The sequence below is a fragment of the Chinchilla lanigera genome, unplaced genomic scaffold (assembly GCF_000276665.1).
Source record: "Chinchilla lanigera isolate Chin_1 unplaced genomic scaffold, ChiLan1.0 scaffold00026, whole genome shotgun sequence".
Lineage (NCBI taxonomy): Eukaryota > Metazoa > Chordata > Mammalia > Rodentia > Chinchillidae > Chinchilla > Chinchilla lanigera.
Window position 1 is genome coordinate 470,379 of NW_004955427.1, and position 16,694 is coordinate 487,072.

Below are 16,694 nucleotides of genomic sequence, written 5' to 3' on the forward strand. Positions count from 1 at the left end.
GATATTCAAAATTGACAGCAGAAGTCTCATCAAAAACAATACAAGCCAGGAAAGCGGACCAATTTATTTAAGTATGAAAAGAAAGTGCTAGTCTAGAATTCTATAGCTACAAAAATTATTGTCCAAAAATGATCTAATTATTATTATTTTTCTGGTACTAGCAAATCAAACTCAGGACCTTGTGTTTGCCAGGCAGGCACTTGTGCCGCTGAGCTATAACCCCATCCCTATCTTCCAAAAATGAAGCAAAATAATTTTAAGAACTATAATTCAATGCTGGTAGGTATTAAGCATGGAACATTCTTAAATTTTAAAATTTTCCATGAGTATAGTAAATAATAAATAATTAATATTATACCACAAGTATAATAAGTAAGGATGTGCTAGAATTAAAGAATCACCAAGTCTGGAGCATTAAGCAGAAGACAGGTATACAGACAGTACTGCTCTCTGCTTCAACAGAGGTGCCTCAGAGATGCAGTTCGTAAGATTAAAACAAGAGAGGAAAGAAGGCCTTCAATGGTAGAGTAAGTATTTATATTCTATAAAAGATAATAAGGATTCCTGGGACTTTAAAGATTGATGAAAGAAGTACAAATTGAAGATTATAACCAAATGAAACATACAATACAAAGTTGAAAATATATAATCAAAACCAAAGTTAGTGGGAAATTTCATTGGAAAATTATGCTCATAGTTTCAACTCTAGACAGGAGGCATCTATCTGCCTCAGGGACAGGGCTCCCCACTTAAATATCCCTGCAACGGAGCACAGGCCAGCAGCCCAGGAGACGTCTGCAGGTGAAAGGTGTAAGCGTCTGGGTGAGACTGCTTCTGCCTCCTCGCCACACCTCATCTTCTCGGGCTCACTCCAGCATTTTCATAACCTTTGCTAAGTGAAACAAAATTTCGTGATGATCACTAGATGTTAAAGAAACACTTCAGGTAGGGAAAACACAAGTTTTCTACAATAAAAGCTAGCAGGGTGATCTTGAAAAGATCCTCCAATTTTTAAAACACTTCATCTTTTTTGTTTGTCTCTTGTCTACAGAGCAGAACTCTGGGAACAAACTGGGTTCTCCCTTATTTGGTGGATTAGTAAGTTTATAAAGACAATAAATTGCAAATTGCTTTCTAATATTTCTTAATGAAGTAGCCAAAAATTTCAGTTAAAAATGCAGTGACAGAAGTCACCAAGTACTTAGGTTACAATCACCACAAGGGATCTAGAATCAAGGGAGAATTTTCTAACCATAGTTAGGATAGAGACAATACTTCACACTACCTAAAATAACCAGAAGAGGGCAGAAGACAAAATGATAAACATCCACATCTTCATATAGCTGAATTTTCGTGACTTTTGGCAGAGGCTCATTTAAAAAGAAGTCTTAAAAAAACAGCTGGCAATCATTTTACCTTACACTGCTCCGCCCCAGACTCGCTGTACACAGCCCACCGCTGCCCGTCCGCGCTGTACTGAATGGTGTAGGCAGACACGAAGTAGTTGTGCTCCACCATGGTGGATCCAGTGGTGACAATGCCTGCAGAACACCTTCCATTAGTGTTCAGGGTCTGAGTCCCAGTTTTTCAGCATGAGAGCACGAGCCCTTGGGCTGCCCAGTGCACACCTTTCTGCCTGTGGCTCATTTCTAAGTGGAAGTTTTCATCACAGTGGGCACTAAACCCTTGGGGCGTTTCCTTGCAGAGACAGGGAGAACTACGCGAGCACATAAAGAAAAGAGCCACCCTATTTTGGCAGCTAATGTTCACATGATTGCATAATATCTCCCAAATTCTGAATAAAAATGACTTCCTGTGAATGGACAAATGAAAGGTGATGACTGCTATTATTTTCAGTACCAAAGAAAAAGAAATCTTTTAACAAAACTCTTTAAATCAACCTCGACCAATTATTCTGACCATTTGCTAAGTTCTAAATCAAATTTACACTTAGCACATGTAGAACATTAGGCATTTATAGCACCTGAAATGGATTCTTCTTAAATATAAATTTTTCTTAATGACTGTAAGAGGTGATTATTTTAGATGTCTGAGGATCACTTTACTGAAATTTTACCTTAAATTAATTTTATTACAATGAAAAAGTAAAGTTTTCAAGAACTGGATAACAGTCAGGCATGCTGACGCCCATCTATAATCCCAGCACTCAGAGAGGCTGAGGAAAAAGAACTGCAGGTTAGGGCCTCCACTGAGGAATTTACCAATTTAGTGAGACACTCTCAAAATTTAAAAATGAAAAAAAGCAAATAAATAAAGGTCTGGGGTTATACGTAAAGCCCCATGTTCAATCCTCAGTACCATGTTTTACAAAACTACAAGTGGCCAGGAGTGGTGCCACTTGCTTGCAATCCTAGCACTTGGGAGGCTGAGGCAGGAGGATCACTGTCAATTCAGCTTGAGCTATACAGCAAGACTCTGTCTCCCAAAAAAAAAAAAATTAAAAAACTACCTTTAGTAACAGCACCAGTAAACAAAAACTGAAGCATATAATTAAACCTTCAGTGACCTAATTTTCTATGAAAATCTTAGCTGTCACAAGGTTTCCAAACAAAATCAGTATTACCAGTGACTGTAGAAAATTATGTTTCTTAACCTGTAACCTTCTTTTCCTTATTCAGATCTATTTGTAACCACTGATCTTTATCAGTGGCAAAAGCAGCCCAAGGAGGTCCAGGTTTTCTCAGTCTGGCCTTTTCGGGTTTCCAGCTGTTCTTCTGCCCTGTCTGGTCGGTCCACTCCAATACAGACGACGCTGTTATCTGAGGGTCAGCAATCACACCAGATTCCATTCCCAGCGTTCCATAACAACCTGGAAAAAAAGGCTTGGTTTCCAGATGTAGATTCAGAACCTATGTAAACCCACTTTCTACAAAGTATTACACCACTAGGCAAGCACTTCCTGGGTTTCCTTCCTGAAGTTTCCTGAAGAAACTTACAAGTCCATGCTCCCTCCTCAGGATCCACGGGCACTGAGTCGAAGGCCCCATCGCCCATCACCACGTAGAAACCAAAACCCACAGACGTTCAAGTCCCTTCTGTAAAATGGTGTATTTACCGCATACCCTACACGTCCTTGCTGCATGCAGCAGCACCTCTCAGCTCATATACTTAGTCTGTCCTGCAGTTCTGGAAAAGATGGCCACATTTGTGTTCTAATGGGAAAAATGGCCTCCGTTATATTTGTCACCGCTGCAGAATTTGCAAACAAGAAATTCTGAGAAATGCTTCTGTCTGAAAACCATACCATTTGCAAATGACAGCGTCGGAGAGCAGAGGCACCCCTTACTCTCGGTTGTCTGCAGAGCCCTTCAGTGCCCAGCGCGTGAGCAGTCACACGGCACTGAGTAAGGAACGACGAGAAGAGTGTGTGTGCTCTTCTCCGAGCGCTGTCCGTGCGCACATGTGAGCGCCATGGTCGCAGGGGGCTGACGACGCGCCCAGGAGCAGCAGCCTGGTTTATGGAGGTCGCCTCCAGCCCTCTGAGACACCCAGCAGACAAGTGGGCCATGTCCTCCTTTACCTCCTTCTGGTTTTTGTTTATATGTAACATCCTCTATGAAGGTGGTGTGTTTCTTTTGCTTGCTATTGTATCACCAGCATGAGAACAATGCCTGGCAAGTGAAAAGCTGCATTCAACGAGTATTTTCTGCTGCCTGAAGTTTAAAGGCCGTCCTCTCAGCGTCCATGCCATGTCACCCTGAACACACCTGACCCCAGCCAAGTCGTCGTAGTGTTGTTAGTGGAAGGGTGTAAGAAAATGCAAAAACCCCCAGCACTTAGCACAATGCCCGACCAACAGTTGGTGTTAGAAAAAAATTCGCTGTTATACAAATTATAATGTTAGAAATTCCATGAAAGGCTTACCACTTGTCTTAAATGTAAAAAGACTTGTAGATAAGTGTCCCCTGAAAAAGAAAAAAGTATTTTTTATGATATTCACATAATACATGACCTCCTCCTATTAGTGAATCTTCTGTGGTTAAAAATTAGATAACTGATACCATTCTTCAAAGGAGTCTCATTTTTACAAAGAGCAATCTTTGACATCAGTATAAACAAGTTCTTCTACAAGAATCTAATACGGAGTTTCACATATGACTATGCAAGTATGTGTCTGTAACCTTTACTACACACTTGTTTTCTTTTTCATAAAATAAACTGTCCTAAAACTTTTCTGTGAAATGGCAACTTCTGGTGAAAGACCAAGGTTTATTTTCAAAGGTTGTAAGGTTTATTCTCAGAGAAAGAGGCTTGTTTCCTAGAGTAAACAGAGAGGAGCTGGCTACTAACAGACTGCATCAGGGCTGTAGTATCTCCATCTCCGAGAGTGGGTATCAGTACCAGAATGCAGCACCGCTTCCCAGTCTCCAAGGAAGGGGCAGAATGGTGAACAGAATGAGTGGAAGAGGGGCTGGGGATTTAGCTCAGTGGCACAGCGCCTGCCTGGCAAGCACGAGGTCATGAGATCGACTCCCAGTACAGGAAAAAAACCAAAAAACAAACGAACAGACAGAATGAGTGGAAGAATAAGACAAGCGTGGCGTTCACCGGAGAGCAGGTCAGAAGGCTCCAGGCAACCTGGAAGAATAATCCTCAGCTCATATTCTTGCATGTAACAAAATGCTATAAGGGAATGTAATCTATGGTCATGTTGTTGAAGTGTGAGAGAAAGAATCTACACACAAAGAAGTTCTTTCTAAAGGTAGAACAGGAGAAAGGAACGAAAAGATGTATATAAAATCCTGCAGAAGAAGCCAAAAGAAAGGTAGCATAGTGAGACCCTGTCTCAAAAAAACAATGAAAAACAAAAGTAAAAAGTCTTGCAAGGTAGTATACACCTATAATCCCAATACTTGGGAGGCTGAGACAGGAGGATGGCCAGGAGTTGAAGGTCAGCTTGGGTTGAAAACTGAATTAAAGGACTACTTGAACTATGTAGTGAGTCCCAGTCTCAAAAACAAACCCCAAAACTATAAACAAGAAACACAAGGCAGCTGGACTGCTGACTTTACAACAGGGATGGGAAAATGACAGCCTGCCCATGTATGATGTAATCTCTAGTATGGCCAGTGGACTAGCAATGGTTTTTACATGGTTAAAAACCAGTGAATAAAGAGTAAGTGACAGATACACGTAGTCCATAACGCTTACACTGTCTACTAGCTTGATCTTTACAGAAAAAGGCTGCCAACTCCTGCTGTACCCCGTCCCGGGTATGGACCATGCTCATGTCTTCTGCACGAATCGGGCTTAAGGCCTCTGGGGAAATGCTGGCTTCAGTTAGGCCCACTGCTGTCTGTAGGACTGAGCATGCTAAGAGGCAAGAGTTATAAATACATACTGCTGACTGCACCAAGAAGCAAGACTTATAAAAATATACTGCGTTTCCACATAATGTCAACTTCTGCTTCTGATGCCTAGTGTATGTTCTATAAAACAGGAGAACACTGCAGAACCCATGAAAATACATTCTTCAATATCCTCTTGGGATGAGAGGGAGAATCACAATACTACACCTCTGTGCCAAAATTTACTTTACACTCAAAGAACCTCAATTATCCTCAATCCATCTTGGTTTACATGGGCTACAAGGCACACAACAGCCCTTCTGATCTTCACAATAAAGGATTTGGCAATGAATTTCTAGAGTATTAGCCCAGATGTTTTAAAGACTTAGAACACTAAGAAACGAGTCACCCTTCCAAATGACTTCTTTGAAGTAGAATGAGCTGAAGTAGTACAAGACGGCCTATACTTCTAAAAACTCTCAGATGCTGAGAACACAAACGTGAGCACTTACTCCGTAAATGTCACTTACGAGCACTTTTTAAGACCGACCTTGTTGAGGCTGAGCTCGTCTCCCTCCCGCCTCCCTGCAGCGTGCTTATCACACACAGCGCGTGTACTTACACCACAGACGTGACGTTGTTGGCCAGAGAACCTCCGTAGTACGGGACGCCTTTGCTGATGACAACGCTGATGTGGCCGCCCAGCACATTCGACACTACCCCTGCATGTATACCAGCCACACACAGTGGCGAGGACTTGAGGAAGAAAAGAAAACATCAGTGTAGATCCCCTTTTGAGATTTATAATCACAGCACTCTACTTCCGCAAGAAATCAGGTGACCTGGGAAGTTCTCAGAGTACTGATACTGTAACTTTTTTTGCAGAAGAAAAACAATAAAACATTGCTGATTACGAGAAAAAAAAAAAGATTCCTAAAAAATAAAAGGATAAAAGCATATAACATACACACATCTAAATATTCTAGGGTCTTAAAAAAACTACATCACAACTTCAAAGTAAGACTATTTCCAACTTACGTCTCTATATCCATGAGGAATCGTTCCAGATATCTCAGCGAAAGGCAGGAGACAACCAGGTGGGCAGTACTTACTGAGAAATGGAAATAAGCAAAGCTCATGTAACGCTGTACTTGCTCCAGAAAAGCGAAACACACCACACATACGTTCTTCTGCTCAGTGTAACTACCTTGCGTAAGGTCGCCATCCTCAAAGCATCACTTCAGAAAAGCCTCCTCAGACTTCTTTCCATCCACACATATTCAACATCTCTTAAGTCATATTTTTACAAAAGTCTCGCGTTCTACATATTGCTTTATTTCACTTCATAATGAATGGCAGACACATTTCTACTATAAAATCTATTCATCACACTCCCCGGACTTTTAGGAACATCTATTATGTAGTGTTGAGTGTCTGGCTGGGCTGGGTACCGACCAAACAAGTATGGCCCTGGTCATCAATAAATTTACATTCTGGTGGTAGAAAAAGACATTAAACCAACATACAAATATTTAGATCTTGATTCTGTCATAAAGAAAAGGCACTCTGAAATAAATGGCAAAATTCTAAATTTAATAAAAGTAATAGAAACACTTAGTTCAGATGTGCCACGCAACCATCGTGTTTCAGGTAATTCACTCAGCAATCCTGTGCACCTTGCACTATTATTATCCTCATTTTACCGATGAGGCAAATGAGCAACGGTGTGCCCATGTCACAGGGGATGGCTGAGAGATTCTCTCTGGCACGGAGCTCTGCACAGCCTCAGTCAGGGAATAGAGGTTTGTAAGCAATCTGCCAGCTGTCACTGGAACAAGTGGTAGAAATGCACACCAACCGCGACAAAGCACGTTCCTGAGGCAGGACAGTGGCGGGTGTCTGTAGTGTCAATGGCCACTGCAGGCAGAGTACACTGAGCAAACGGAAGGTCAGAGAGATGGGAAGGGACTACACCATACCGAAGCCTGTGGGAGACGCGTATGGGATTGTTTCTGCGTAAAATACGGAGGCCAGTAAAGGAATTCGACAGCCTACATATGTACATCATTACGACGACGTGTGTGTACTCATACTCTTCTTTACCCAATACATGGGACTATTCTGGCTTCTCGGGGGTAAAATGTATAAGCAATCATGAGTGGAGGCCGGGACACCATCAGGAAGACAATGCAGCAGCCCTCAGAGGGACAACAACACTTTGGCTTCGGGTGGTGATGATGGAGCTGAAGAGCAGAGCGGGAAGCCAGCTGATGCCAGGGCTGGTTACTCTCGCAGACCAGGCACCCTTGATGCAGAAAAAGGTATTCTTTCCAGACAGAGCCCATTCTTAAAGGCAACCTAAGGTTCTTTAGGAGCGGCAGCAAGCTGAGAGGAGGCTACTGGAATGGGTTTTTTGCCAAGCAGACCAGAACAGAGCGGCTCCAAGCAAGAGTTCTGACAGCTCACAGCAGAGTAACCCACGTACACGCAGATGAGGCTGGAGAAACGGCCCAGGGCCGACTCCGGAAAGACTGATGAGGAAGCCACGGAACCTGAACTTTTCGTCACGGTAACGTTTCTCAGTGTTTTTAAGGAGAGAAGCGAGCAGTGTGCATTTTTAAAAACTACTTGGCAGTAGCATGTTAGCAAAAATTAGATATGGGAGATCCTAGTCGAGGCAAGAGACAAAGTAGAAATGAAGGAGTCAGTAACCTCCCCTTTCTTGAAATGAAGACAGAGAAACACCTTTTCTATTTATAGTAATAATTCTGTCAGATTTTAAAGAGCAACAGGTCTTACTTTAAAGCATTTAAAAATCAAACTTTCATTTTGGAGATGATCTAAATGTTACAATTAAAGCAGAATTTAAGTATGGCAACTATATGTTTAGGTTTAAATTAGTCTAATTTATTCACGTTCCAAAACAATGATTATGTGTCGTACAATAGCCTTCAGTGTAACACGGTGAGAAGTGGATTAAGAGAAGCACTTAAGTACACACGTCATAAATTTGGCCATACCTGAACTCAGGTTCCAAAAAATTGGATGCAGTGTCCAAACAAGTAATTAGATCTAAAAAAACCAAAATAGAAAGCAAATTCAGTAATACACAGACTTACTGCTCTTGTTAAAATACCAAATACCACAGAATCTCAAAATGTACTGCTGTACGTGACGAATCTCAACAGTACTAAAAGTGTCACAAATCTTTGTTCATCCCAGACTCTCTCTCACTGCTGTGTTCTGAGTTCTGGAGCTGAGGCCCAGAGATGCTCTCCATGCTTCCATCTCTCGATGCTGCTTTCTACTACGTTCCCTGCCAGCGAAGAGCACACACACACGTAACTGTGCTCTGCAAACAGTCTCTACATCACACAGCTCCAATAGTGTTTCATGCTATTATTATGACTAAAATGATTCTTTGCTGTTCGTACACAAAGGAAACAATGACCCCACAAAAGGTTAGTTTTGCACCTCTCACTTCTAATCAAAATCCCAACACCTCACAGCTTGGAAGATGCGGAACTCATCTAGACTTCCAGAGTCTCTGGAGAGGCCTCCAAAATCTGTTTTATAAATTCTTCTAGGTTATCCTTCAACATACTTAAGCTGGTAAGGTACTGCTCTAAAGAAAACAAAACTTTTAAAATTTGATGTTCTCTATGGACATCAACACTTCTGAGTAAGAGCTAGTCAGCCTCCAACTGAGACCTAGTTCCTCATCCATATAAAACATAACTTTGAATTTAAAAAATTCAGCGCCTTGAGAAAACAAAGCCCTCAATGCAGCCTACAGGGTCTTCGAGTGCCTGGCCCTGCCTTGCTCTCAAGCTCTCGTCTTGCCGCCCTGCCCCTCCTCTGGATGCCCTGGTACAAGACTCTGTTCGCCAGGAAGGTGTTTCTGCTACGCATCACCCAGGTGCATCTGAGGCTGCTACGTAAGCGAATGTCTCTTTCTCTCGGTCACTCCCTGACCTTCACCAGGCAAACCCCTTCAGCACATAGCAGGCATTCATGTTTTCTTTGCCTTAATGAACAGACGACTACTCTATGTTCTCAGAGTACAACGTGTTACATAAACGCATTAGTTATTAGCGACATCTTTTTTATAATGCCCAGTCCCTGGACAAAGCCTGACGCTGTCTCCTCGCCTTTGTACTGTGAGCAGTAATTACAGTGTAGCACACACAGGAAGCTTGCACTGAGCATTAATTATTCTATCAATGGAAGAATGAAAGTTTCTGATAGCAGATTTCGCAAGTCCACTCATTTACTGACAGGGAGGAGAACCTCGAAGACGACCTAAAGGCAATCACAGAAAGAGCTGATTTCACGCATACATGCTTGGCTGAAGAACCACGCCCGAGGGGCCAACACGCTGACGAGGAAGGCAGCGCATTCCTCTACTACACCGCCAGGACACACGCACGTTGTGTTCTGGCCTTTCACCTGTCTTGCAGGGAATCTGTTACTCCGTCAAAGGAAATTAATTTAGTATTTAACTGAAATGTATCTTTTGTTTATTTATTCATTTATTTATTTTTGAGACAGGGTCTCACTATGTCGTTCAGACTGGCCTTGAACTCACGGCGATCTGCCTGCCTCAGGTCCCAAGTGCTAGGATTACAGTGCGTGCCACCATGCCCAGCTTCAAGGGAAATGTACCTTTAAAAAAGTGGAGCATAATAACTGTTATACTAACAGGAAAGTGGTATTTTGAGAGCAACTGTATACCTCAGTACGTATAGATATTTTCATAATTAAGATAAACCTGTTTTTCAAAATTGAAGAGGATATAAACTTAGATGGGAGCTCACTTCTACCCAGCCGACGGACTGAGAAGGTACACATCTAAACAGAAGTACCCGCGCTCTAGTTACCCCGGTCCATCTTTACATCTAAGTCACAAGATGACTGCTGTATCAAGAGAACTTCCAGCTTCTCAGACGAGGAGTCCAGCCTGAGAGATGAGCAGCCTGAAGTGAAGAGGCGTGTGAGTCACAGGAGGACTGCCGGCTGACCCCTTACCCTCAACCCCCTGGCCAGAGAGCTACTGGACAATGGCCGCATTGGATCAGAACAGCACTTCAGCTGTGAGTCCACGCAGCGCACACTGTATGCCATGCACATGTGAAACGAGCCGACCCCGCTCTCAGACTCCAGTGTGCCTGAAAGAGGACCTCAGGATGCAAATAGGAATTCAAAACTAATAGTTCAAGGGAAGCCAAGAAGACCAAAGCCAGGGAAAGCAGGCTGGAGAAAATACTCTGACATTTACAATTCCACAAAGGCAAATAAAACACATTAAGCAGGGAATAAGATGCTATGTGTCTTTTTTGGAAAACTTTTCCCAAGTAAACAGCTCAGTCCTCCAGAAATTCTGTCACTGTGGCACTCCAAGCTAGTAAGAACAGCCAGACAAGGTGAACGCAGCTCAGAAGAACTATCTGCTTCAGAAACTTCAGACAGCAATGAAAAGACATGATCATAAGGAATGAAATGGAATTAAACCCTCAAATGTACAGTCAATTAAATTCTGGAAACGGTGTCCACACATTTCAACTGGGTAGGGGCTGCAGGGGGGTGTGAGGCATAAAACAATGTGGGAACAGCTTAATATCCACATGCAAAAGGATGAAATGGGTCACCTCTCACAGGTCACACACAAGGTAACTCAAAGTGAATCTGAATTTAAGAACTACAACTAAAGACTTTTAGAAGAGTCATTTTCAAAATGACTGCGAATTCTTATTCATACCCTAAAGCCATCTCTCAAGCCCACTGGAATGTGAAAGCAAGGTCAACTGAGAAAATCTTGATATTGGATTAATCATTTTTTTTTATATATGATGAGTAACCAAATAAACTCAAGTTCATCAAAATTAGCAATTTTTGTGCCTCAAAGACACAACAGAAAGACAACCAACAGAATGGATAAAAATATTTGTAAACCATGTATTTGGAAAGGGCTTAGAACACAGAGTATTTAAGATGTGACATTAAATAGAAAAATGTGGTCATAAAAAGGAATGAAGCACTGGTAAGTGCTACAACGTGGATGAAATTTGAAAACATGCAGTGGAAGAAGCCAGTGATGAAAGACCACACAGTGTATGATCCAGTACTGAATGACCAAAGCAAGCGTACTGCAGAGACAAATGCAGATCAGTGGCTTCACAGGACTGGAGAAAATTAGGGAGGGAGAAATAGAAAGACTCCTACTAATTATGTAGTTTCTTTTGAGGTGATGAAAAGTATTGTAAAAGTGATGGTGCTAATGACTGTGAAACTCTGAATATACTGCAAAATCAGTGAACTGTATGCTCTGACTACGAGAACCATACAAAGATTTACTTGTTAATACACCTGCTATAAAACTTTAAATAAAAAGCCATCATAGAAGTAATAACCATTACATTTAATATCTACATAGATGGATTTTTTAAAAAATGCACCGTGCAACAGTGAGGGCTGGCAGTTCATTCAATTATTCATTCAACAAATATGTAATAAGCATGCACTATGATGAGGTATTGTTGGGGGCTGGGGATTTAGCTCAGCGGCAAAGCGTCTGCCTGGCCAGCGCAAGGTCGTGAGTTCGGTTCCCGGTACCGGAGAAAAACAAAAAACAAAAACAAACAAATGATGAGGTATTGTTCTAGGTACTGCAGATAAAACAAAGAACAACCAGACAAAAATCCCTACGTATGAGAAGAATCATTACAATGGCGGTAAGAGAAAATAGGCAATATTAGTCAGTAAAATATGCAGTGCTAGAAGGTGAGAAGTACTTTAGAAAAATAGAATGGTTAGGAAATGTTAAGGAGTGGCAGTTTTAAGTAACACGGTCGCTACACCTCCTACAGGGAGTAAAACCTGAATAAAACTCTAAAAGAGATGATGGCGTGAGGCATAAGGTACGTGGATCTGAAAATAAGCACTGAAAGTCACACGGGCTCATGAGGAAGCACTCCGGCATGTCTGAGGCCGGCCTGCAAAACAAGACAAGTGATGATGTCAAACGAGAAACAGGAGACCCAGCCTAGTCCTATGGGTCTTGTAGGTAAAGACATTTGGCAAAGCAAGATGGGATTTTCATTTTAGAAAGAGCGCAGTGAGTACTGAATTGAAAGTAGACTAAAGGGAGAAAGGGTCAGAAACAAATATCAATACGGAATTTATTGTCATCACTGAGGTAAAAATTGATGGCAACCTGAACAAGAAAAGTAACAGCAGAGCTGCTGAGGTAGTTATATGCTGACAATGTGTATGTACATCCCCAAAAGTGCAGACGCCTGTGAGTCTGAGCAAGACAGAGGAATCAGAAATAAAGCCAGATTTCTGGAGCAATTCAAAAAATGAATGTGTAAGTGCTTACATTATAATAAATACTGATAAAGCAATCAATTACCATGCTAAATCCACTTAAACATATCCTATAATAATAGAACTTGGCAGTAATATGTTAAAAATGCAGGGACATATATAATTTACAACATTCTTAACTAAGAAAGACCTTCTGCCTAGGATTTTGTTCTCCCTTTGGTAACTTTAGTCAAATACTTAACACACACAAAAGACTACAGTATATGTTGTTATGTAAAACCCTAACGGTCTACCTCACGTGGGTGCTCTGGACCAGGGAGAACGGCAAGAGTACTAACCAGAACGCTCTCAAGGTTTCTAGCAGAGCAGACTGGCACTCTCTCTGCCTTGTGCAGCCCAAAGAAGAAAGAGCACTGATCGTGTCCATTCTACACGTCTTCACAGTACAGTCCTACACGAAGGGACTGTAATCCTCACCCCCATAGAAAGACCTTCTGCCCGCCCTCATGAGCTGCTTCCTTACCCCTTAAAGATGAAGCAAGCCCGAGAAAGGATCTGGACGTAGTACAAAGCGACTGTGACAAGGGCACGAGGGAACACAAGGACAAAAGCAAGACAGCCGTCAAAACTAAGACGAGAGATTCCAGAGGTTCTGTAATGAACACCACGTTTTTGTCTGAGACACCTCTAAACTCAGCAGTCTCATTATCTGTTATAATGGATAGACACAGATTTTTAAAACTGAAATACAATGTAAAATATCCACCTAATAATAATTGTGAAGGCTGGAGAACTTAATAACTGCTCCATAAAATATTTATTTAAAAACTATATCTTAGGCTGACTCATCTATAATACTATACTGAGTCAATATTTTTTGTTAACAACTCAATCAAAAAATATTAACGTCCACTCTTAGGAATATTTCTGACTGACAGCATTGGCTATTTCTGAGACTACAGAATTTTGAAGTTTTTTTTAGCTTTTCCTCCAGTTAATAGTTTTTTAAAAAAGAGGATAAGGGGAAGTGCTCTGGGACTGTGAGGCTGCGGTGAGCCGACTGGGACCCTGCAGAGCTGTGGTGAGCTGACTGGGATCCTGGGACCTCTCAGGCTCCACTCCCGAGATCTCTCGGAAAGTCCTTCCCCACCTGGAGGTGGAAGTGAGCAGGACTTGTGGCTCCACCCCTCCACATCCCAACCCCTGCTGCAATAGCAGGTTTCCAACCCAGGAAACCTCAGGATCGGAAGTTGAATCCCAGGAAACCTAGGGAGATTTGAAAATGACAAAAAGAAGCAAAATGCAATCTCAGCCCTCCGCCCCACCAAGTCCAGGAAACATCAACATGGAAGAACATGAAAGTCATTTATCTGAAATTTCTGAAATGATAGCAACTGTAGGAAAGAAACAACTATATCAGGCTATGGAGGACATCACATCAGAAATAACTGTTCAGGTAAAAAAAGAAATGACAACCATAAGGAAAGTATTGCTCAGCATATCAAAAGAAGACATAGAAAAAAAAAAGAGGAACACAAAAAAACACTGGAAACCTTCAGTAAACAATATAGGAACGAATTAGAATGCTGGGAGCCGCTGGAGCTGGATATTGGTCATATACGTGAGGGCAGGACAGAGCCAGCATGCCAGGCAGTCAAGCTACCTCAGTGTTGAAAAAAGCATCCTGCCTGGACAATTACAGTCATTAGTCACTAGGCAACATTTCCTCTCCGGCTACTAACTTTGCAAGAGTGTAAAATAAACGCCCCTACTGTTGAAGTCAGTCCTCTGGCCCATCAGGTAAGAGGTCACCTCATCTGACCTCGGCTCTTTTCTCTTCTCTTTATTTTCTGAACCCTCTGGCTGTTTTCTCCAGGGACCATGAAGGGGTCCCACATTTGGCAACTGGGCAGGGAGCAGCCCCCAGAATTGGTGCGCGTGCACTGGTAGGTCAGTAGTTAGCACTGGAGTGTTACACTGACGATTACCAGGTGTGAAGAGTAGGGCACGGAGGTCTTACTGACCTTAACACGGTTACAAAAAATAGGCTTAAGGGAAGACAAAAAGAAAAGGGTATGAAATTGCCAGTAGTTAAAAATGAAACAAACAATTTCAAAAACCACAGATGTTTACAGATATATATGACAATGCTTGCTGTCTTCTTGGTGCCCCTGTTCTCTTTTCTGCATTGTGGACAGAAGGGGTTTTAAAACACAAAGGACTCAGCTGGGAACTGTACTTCACAGTCAAATCCCGAGCCCAAGCGGGACAAGGCCGGCGGTGCCCCAGCTGGGGCTTCCCAGCCGCTGTGTGTCCACGCAGCCTGCCAGCGGTAGCTGCTGGCGCGCTGTAGCTGCCCCTTACTACATGTGCACCCGGAACCCAGTGAGCAGGGCATGCCTGTGGCGCCCCCTGGCTCTCCCCGCGGCCAGCGCCACCCGCCCAGACAAGGCTGGGCCTGAGCTTGGCACTGGAAATTCCTCCAGCTCAAATCAGTGCCTGCGCTTGGAATTTGGGAAAGAACTGGACATCCAGCGGCCAGAGTGAGAGCCCAGAGCGAGAGCTACAGCTGGTGTGCCAAGAAAAACCTGCGCCTCTCCACCCTGCACCGCTGGCACTGGCCTGGGGGAGGTAGGGAATGTGGGCGGGAGCGCCCATTCTGGGTACCCAGACAGTGAGCCGCTGGAGGTGCTCATCCTTCCCCGAGGTGATGGAGCGGAGGCTTGGACCTGGTCCCTCCTCCGGATTCCTATTAACTCCTAAAATGGGGCCCCAAATTACTCCACTGGAGTCTGTGGACCTCCGCCTCAGGGTACAGTGAGAGGCCGCTGGGCCCCAACAGTCCTATTTTAAAAGGTCTTCAGGTTCAAAGATAAAACTGATTACTTATAGGAAAAACATTTTTAAGGGCTCCTGGACCCAAGTGCAGATGGCCTCCGGGTGGGGCAGCTACAGGTCTATGGGGTGGTTGGTATTTCCTGGCTTAGAGGAGGGGCTGAATTGCTGACCTGGAGGGATGCAAAAAGCGCATTCTGGTGGGAATAGCTTGCAAGGAATAAAGCCTCACAGAGAATAGCGGGGATTTTAAAAGAAAAAAGGCTTTTACATTTTCTCCTTAAGATGATGAATTTAAAAGGCTGTTTCCATCCTGAAGATAAAAAGTTTGCCTTTAGTTTAAAACAAATCATATTTTCCAAGATTTACAATAAGGGAGATATTTTTCAAAGATTATAAAAAAAAATTTCCATAAATAAAAACTTTGCCCATTGTCTTAAAAAACGTGCATTTCAGTGATAGATTTGTTCTTTTAGAGTTACAATAAAAAATTTTCTTCATTTTAGATTGCACAGCTAATAAAACTCATTTTAATTACAGATTTCTTCTTGATATCATATACAGGATTTGCTGCTGATTTAGGGGCTTTTGTGGGTCTTTGGTGTTCTCCTGATTCCTGGTGGTATTGATTACCTCTTTTGCAGTCCAGAGTTGGGCTGGTGTTAAAAAAAGCTTTAGTATTTTACAAATAGATATAAGAGTTTAAAATACAAGCTAAAAGCAGTGCGGTTGAATCAATCGCTTGATTTTGACATCCCATTTACATAATGGCAGGCCTAGTGCTGGCCTCCACAGAGTACAAGCTGTGATAACTTTTTCATAGTTGGGTCACCTATTCCAACAGACAATTTACCCAAACTGCTTAGATCAACCTAAATGCTTTTCAGACTATCTGGTAATATGAATTGGCTCCATCCAGGTTTTGGACTAATTTCTCTGGTGTTATTAGTTGTCATTATTCTTCAGACCAGTTATTTCAAGTTGCTTCTGTTTTCACAGATGGGTCATCTAAGGTTAAGGGAGGTTACACGACGAGATCCTCTTCCAAAATATTGGATACAGGTTTCTCACTTTCTGATCAAATCATAAAAACAAAACAGGGAATCAATCCCCCCTACCTCACTTGTCAATATATACTAATTAAATTTTTAAAATTTTACAAAAGATGAAGTAAAACAGAAGAAAGGCAATTCAATCAGGTACAGAAAAAAAAAAAAAAAAAAA

At 42.3% G+C, this 16,694-nt stretch overlaps 1 protein-coding gene across 5 annotated transcripts in view; it reads right to left on the reverse strand.

Moving 5' to 3' along the window:
- Positions 1-16,694, reverse strand: part of Dcbld2 (discoidin, CUB and LCCL domain containing 2) — an 82,901-nt gene that overhangs the window by 16,559 nt on the left and 49,648 nt on the right. For all 5 annotated transcript variants that reach the window (XM_013515116.1, XM_013515119.1, XM_013515117.1 and 2 more), the window contains 6 exons: positions 8,330-8,381; positions 6,348-6,420; positions 5,932-6,065; positions 3,886-3,926; positions 2,615-2,830; positions 1,417-1,541 (listed from right to left, as the gene is read on the reverse strand). In XM_013515116.1, the coding sequence (XP_013370570.1) occupies positions 1,417-1,541; positions 2,615-2,830; positions 3,886-3,926; positions 5,932-6,065; positions 6,348-6,420; positions 8,330-8,381 (641 nt within the window). The remainder of the gene's footprint in view (positions 1-1,416; positions 1,542-2,614; positions 2,831-3,885; positions 3,927-5,931; positions 6,066-6,347; positions 6,421-8,329; positions 8,382-16,694) is intronic.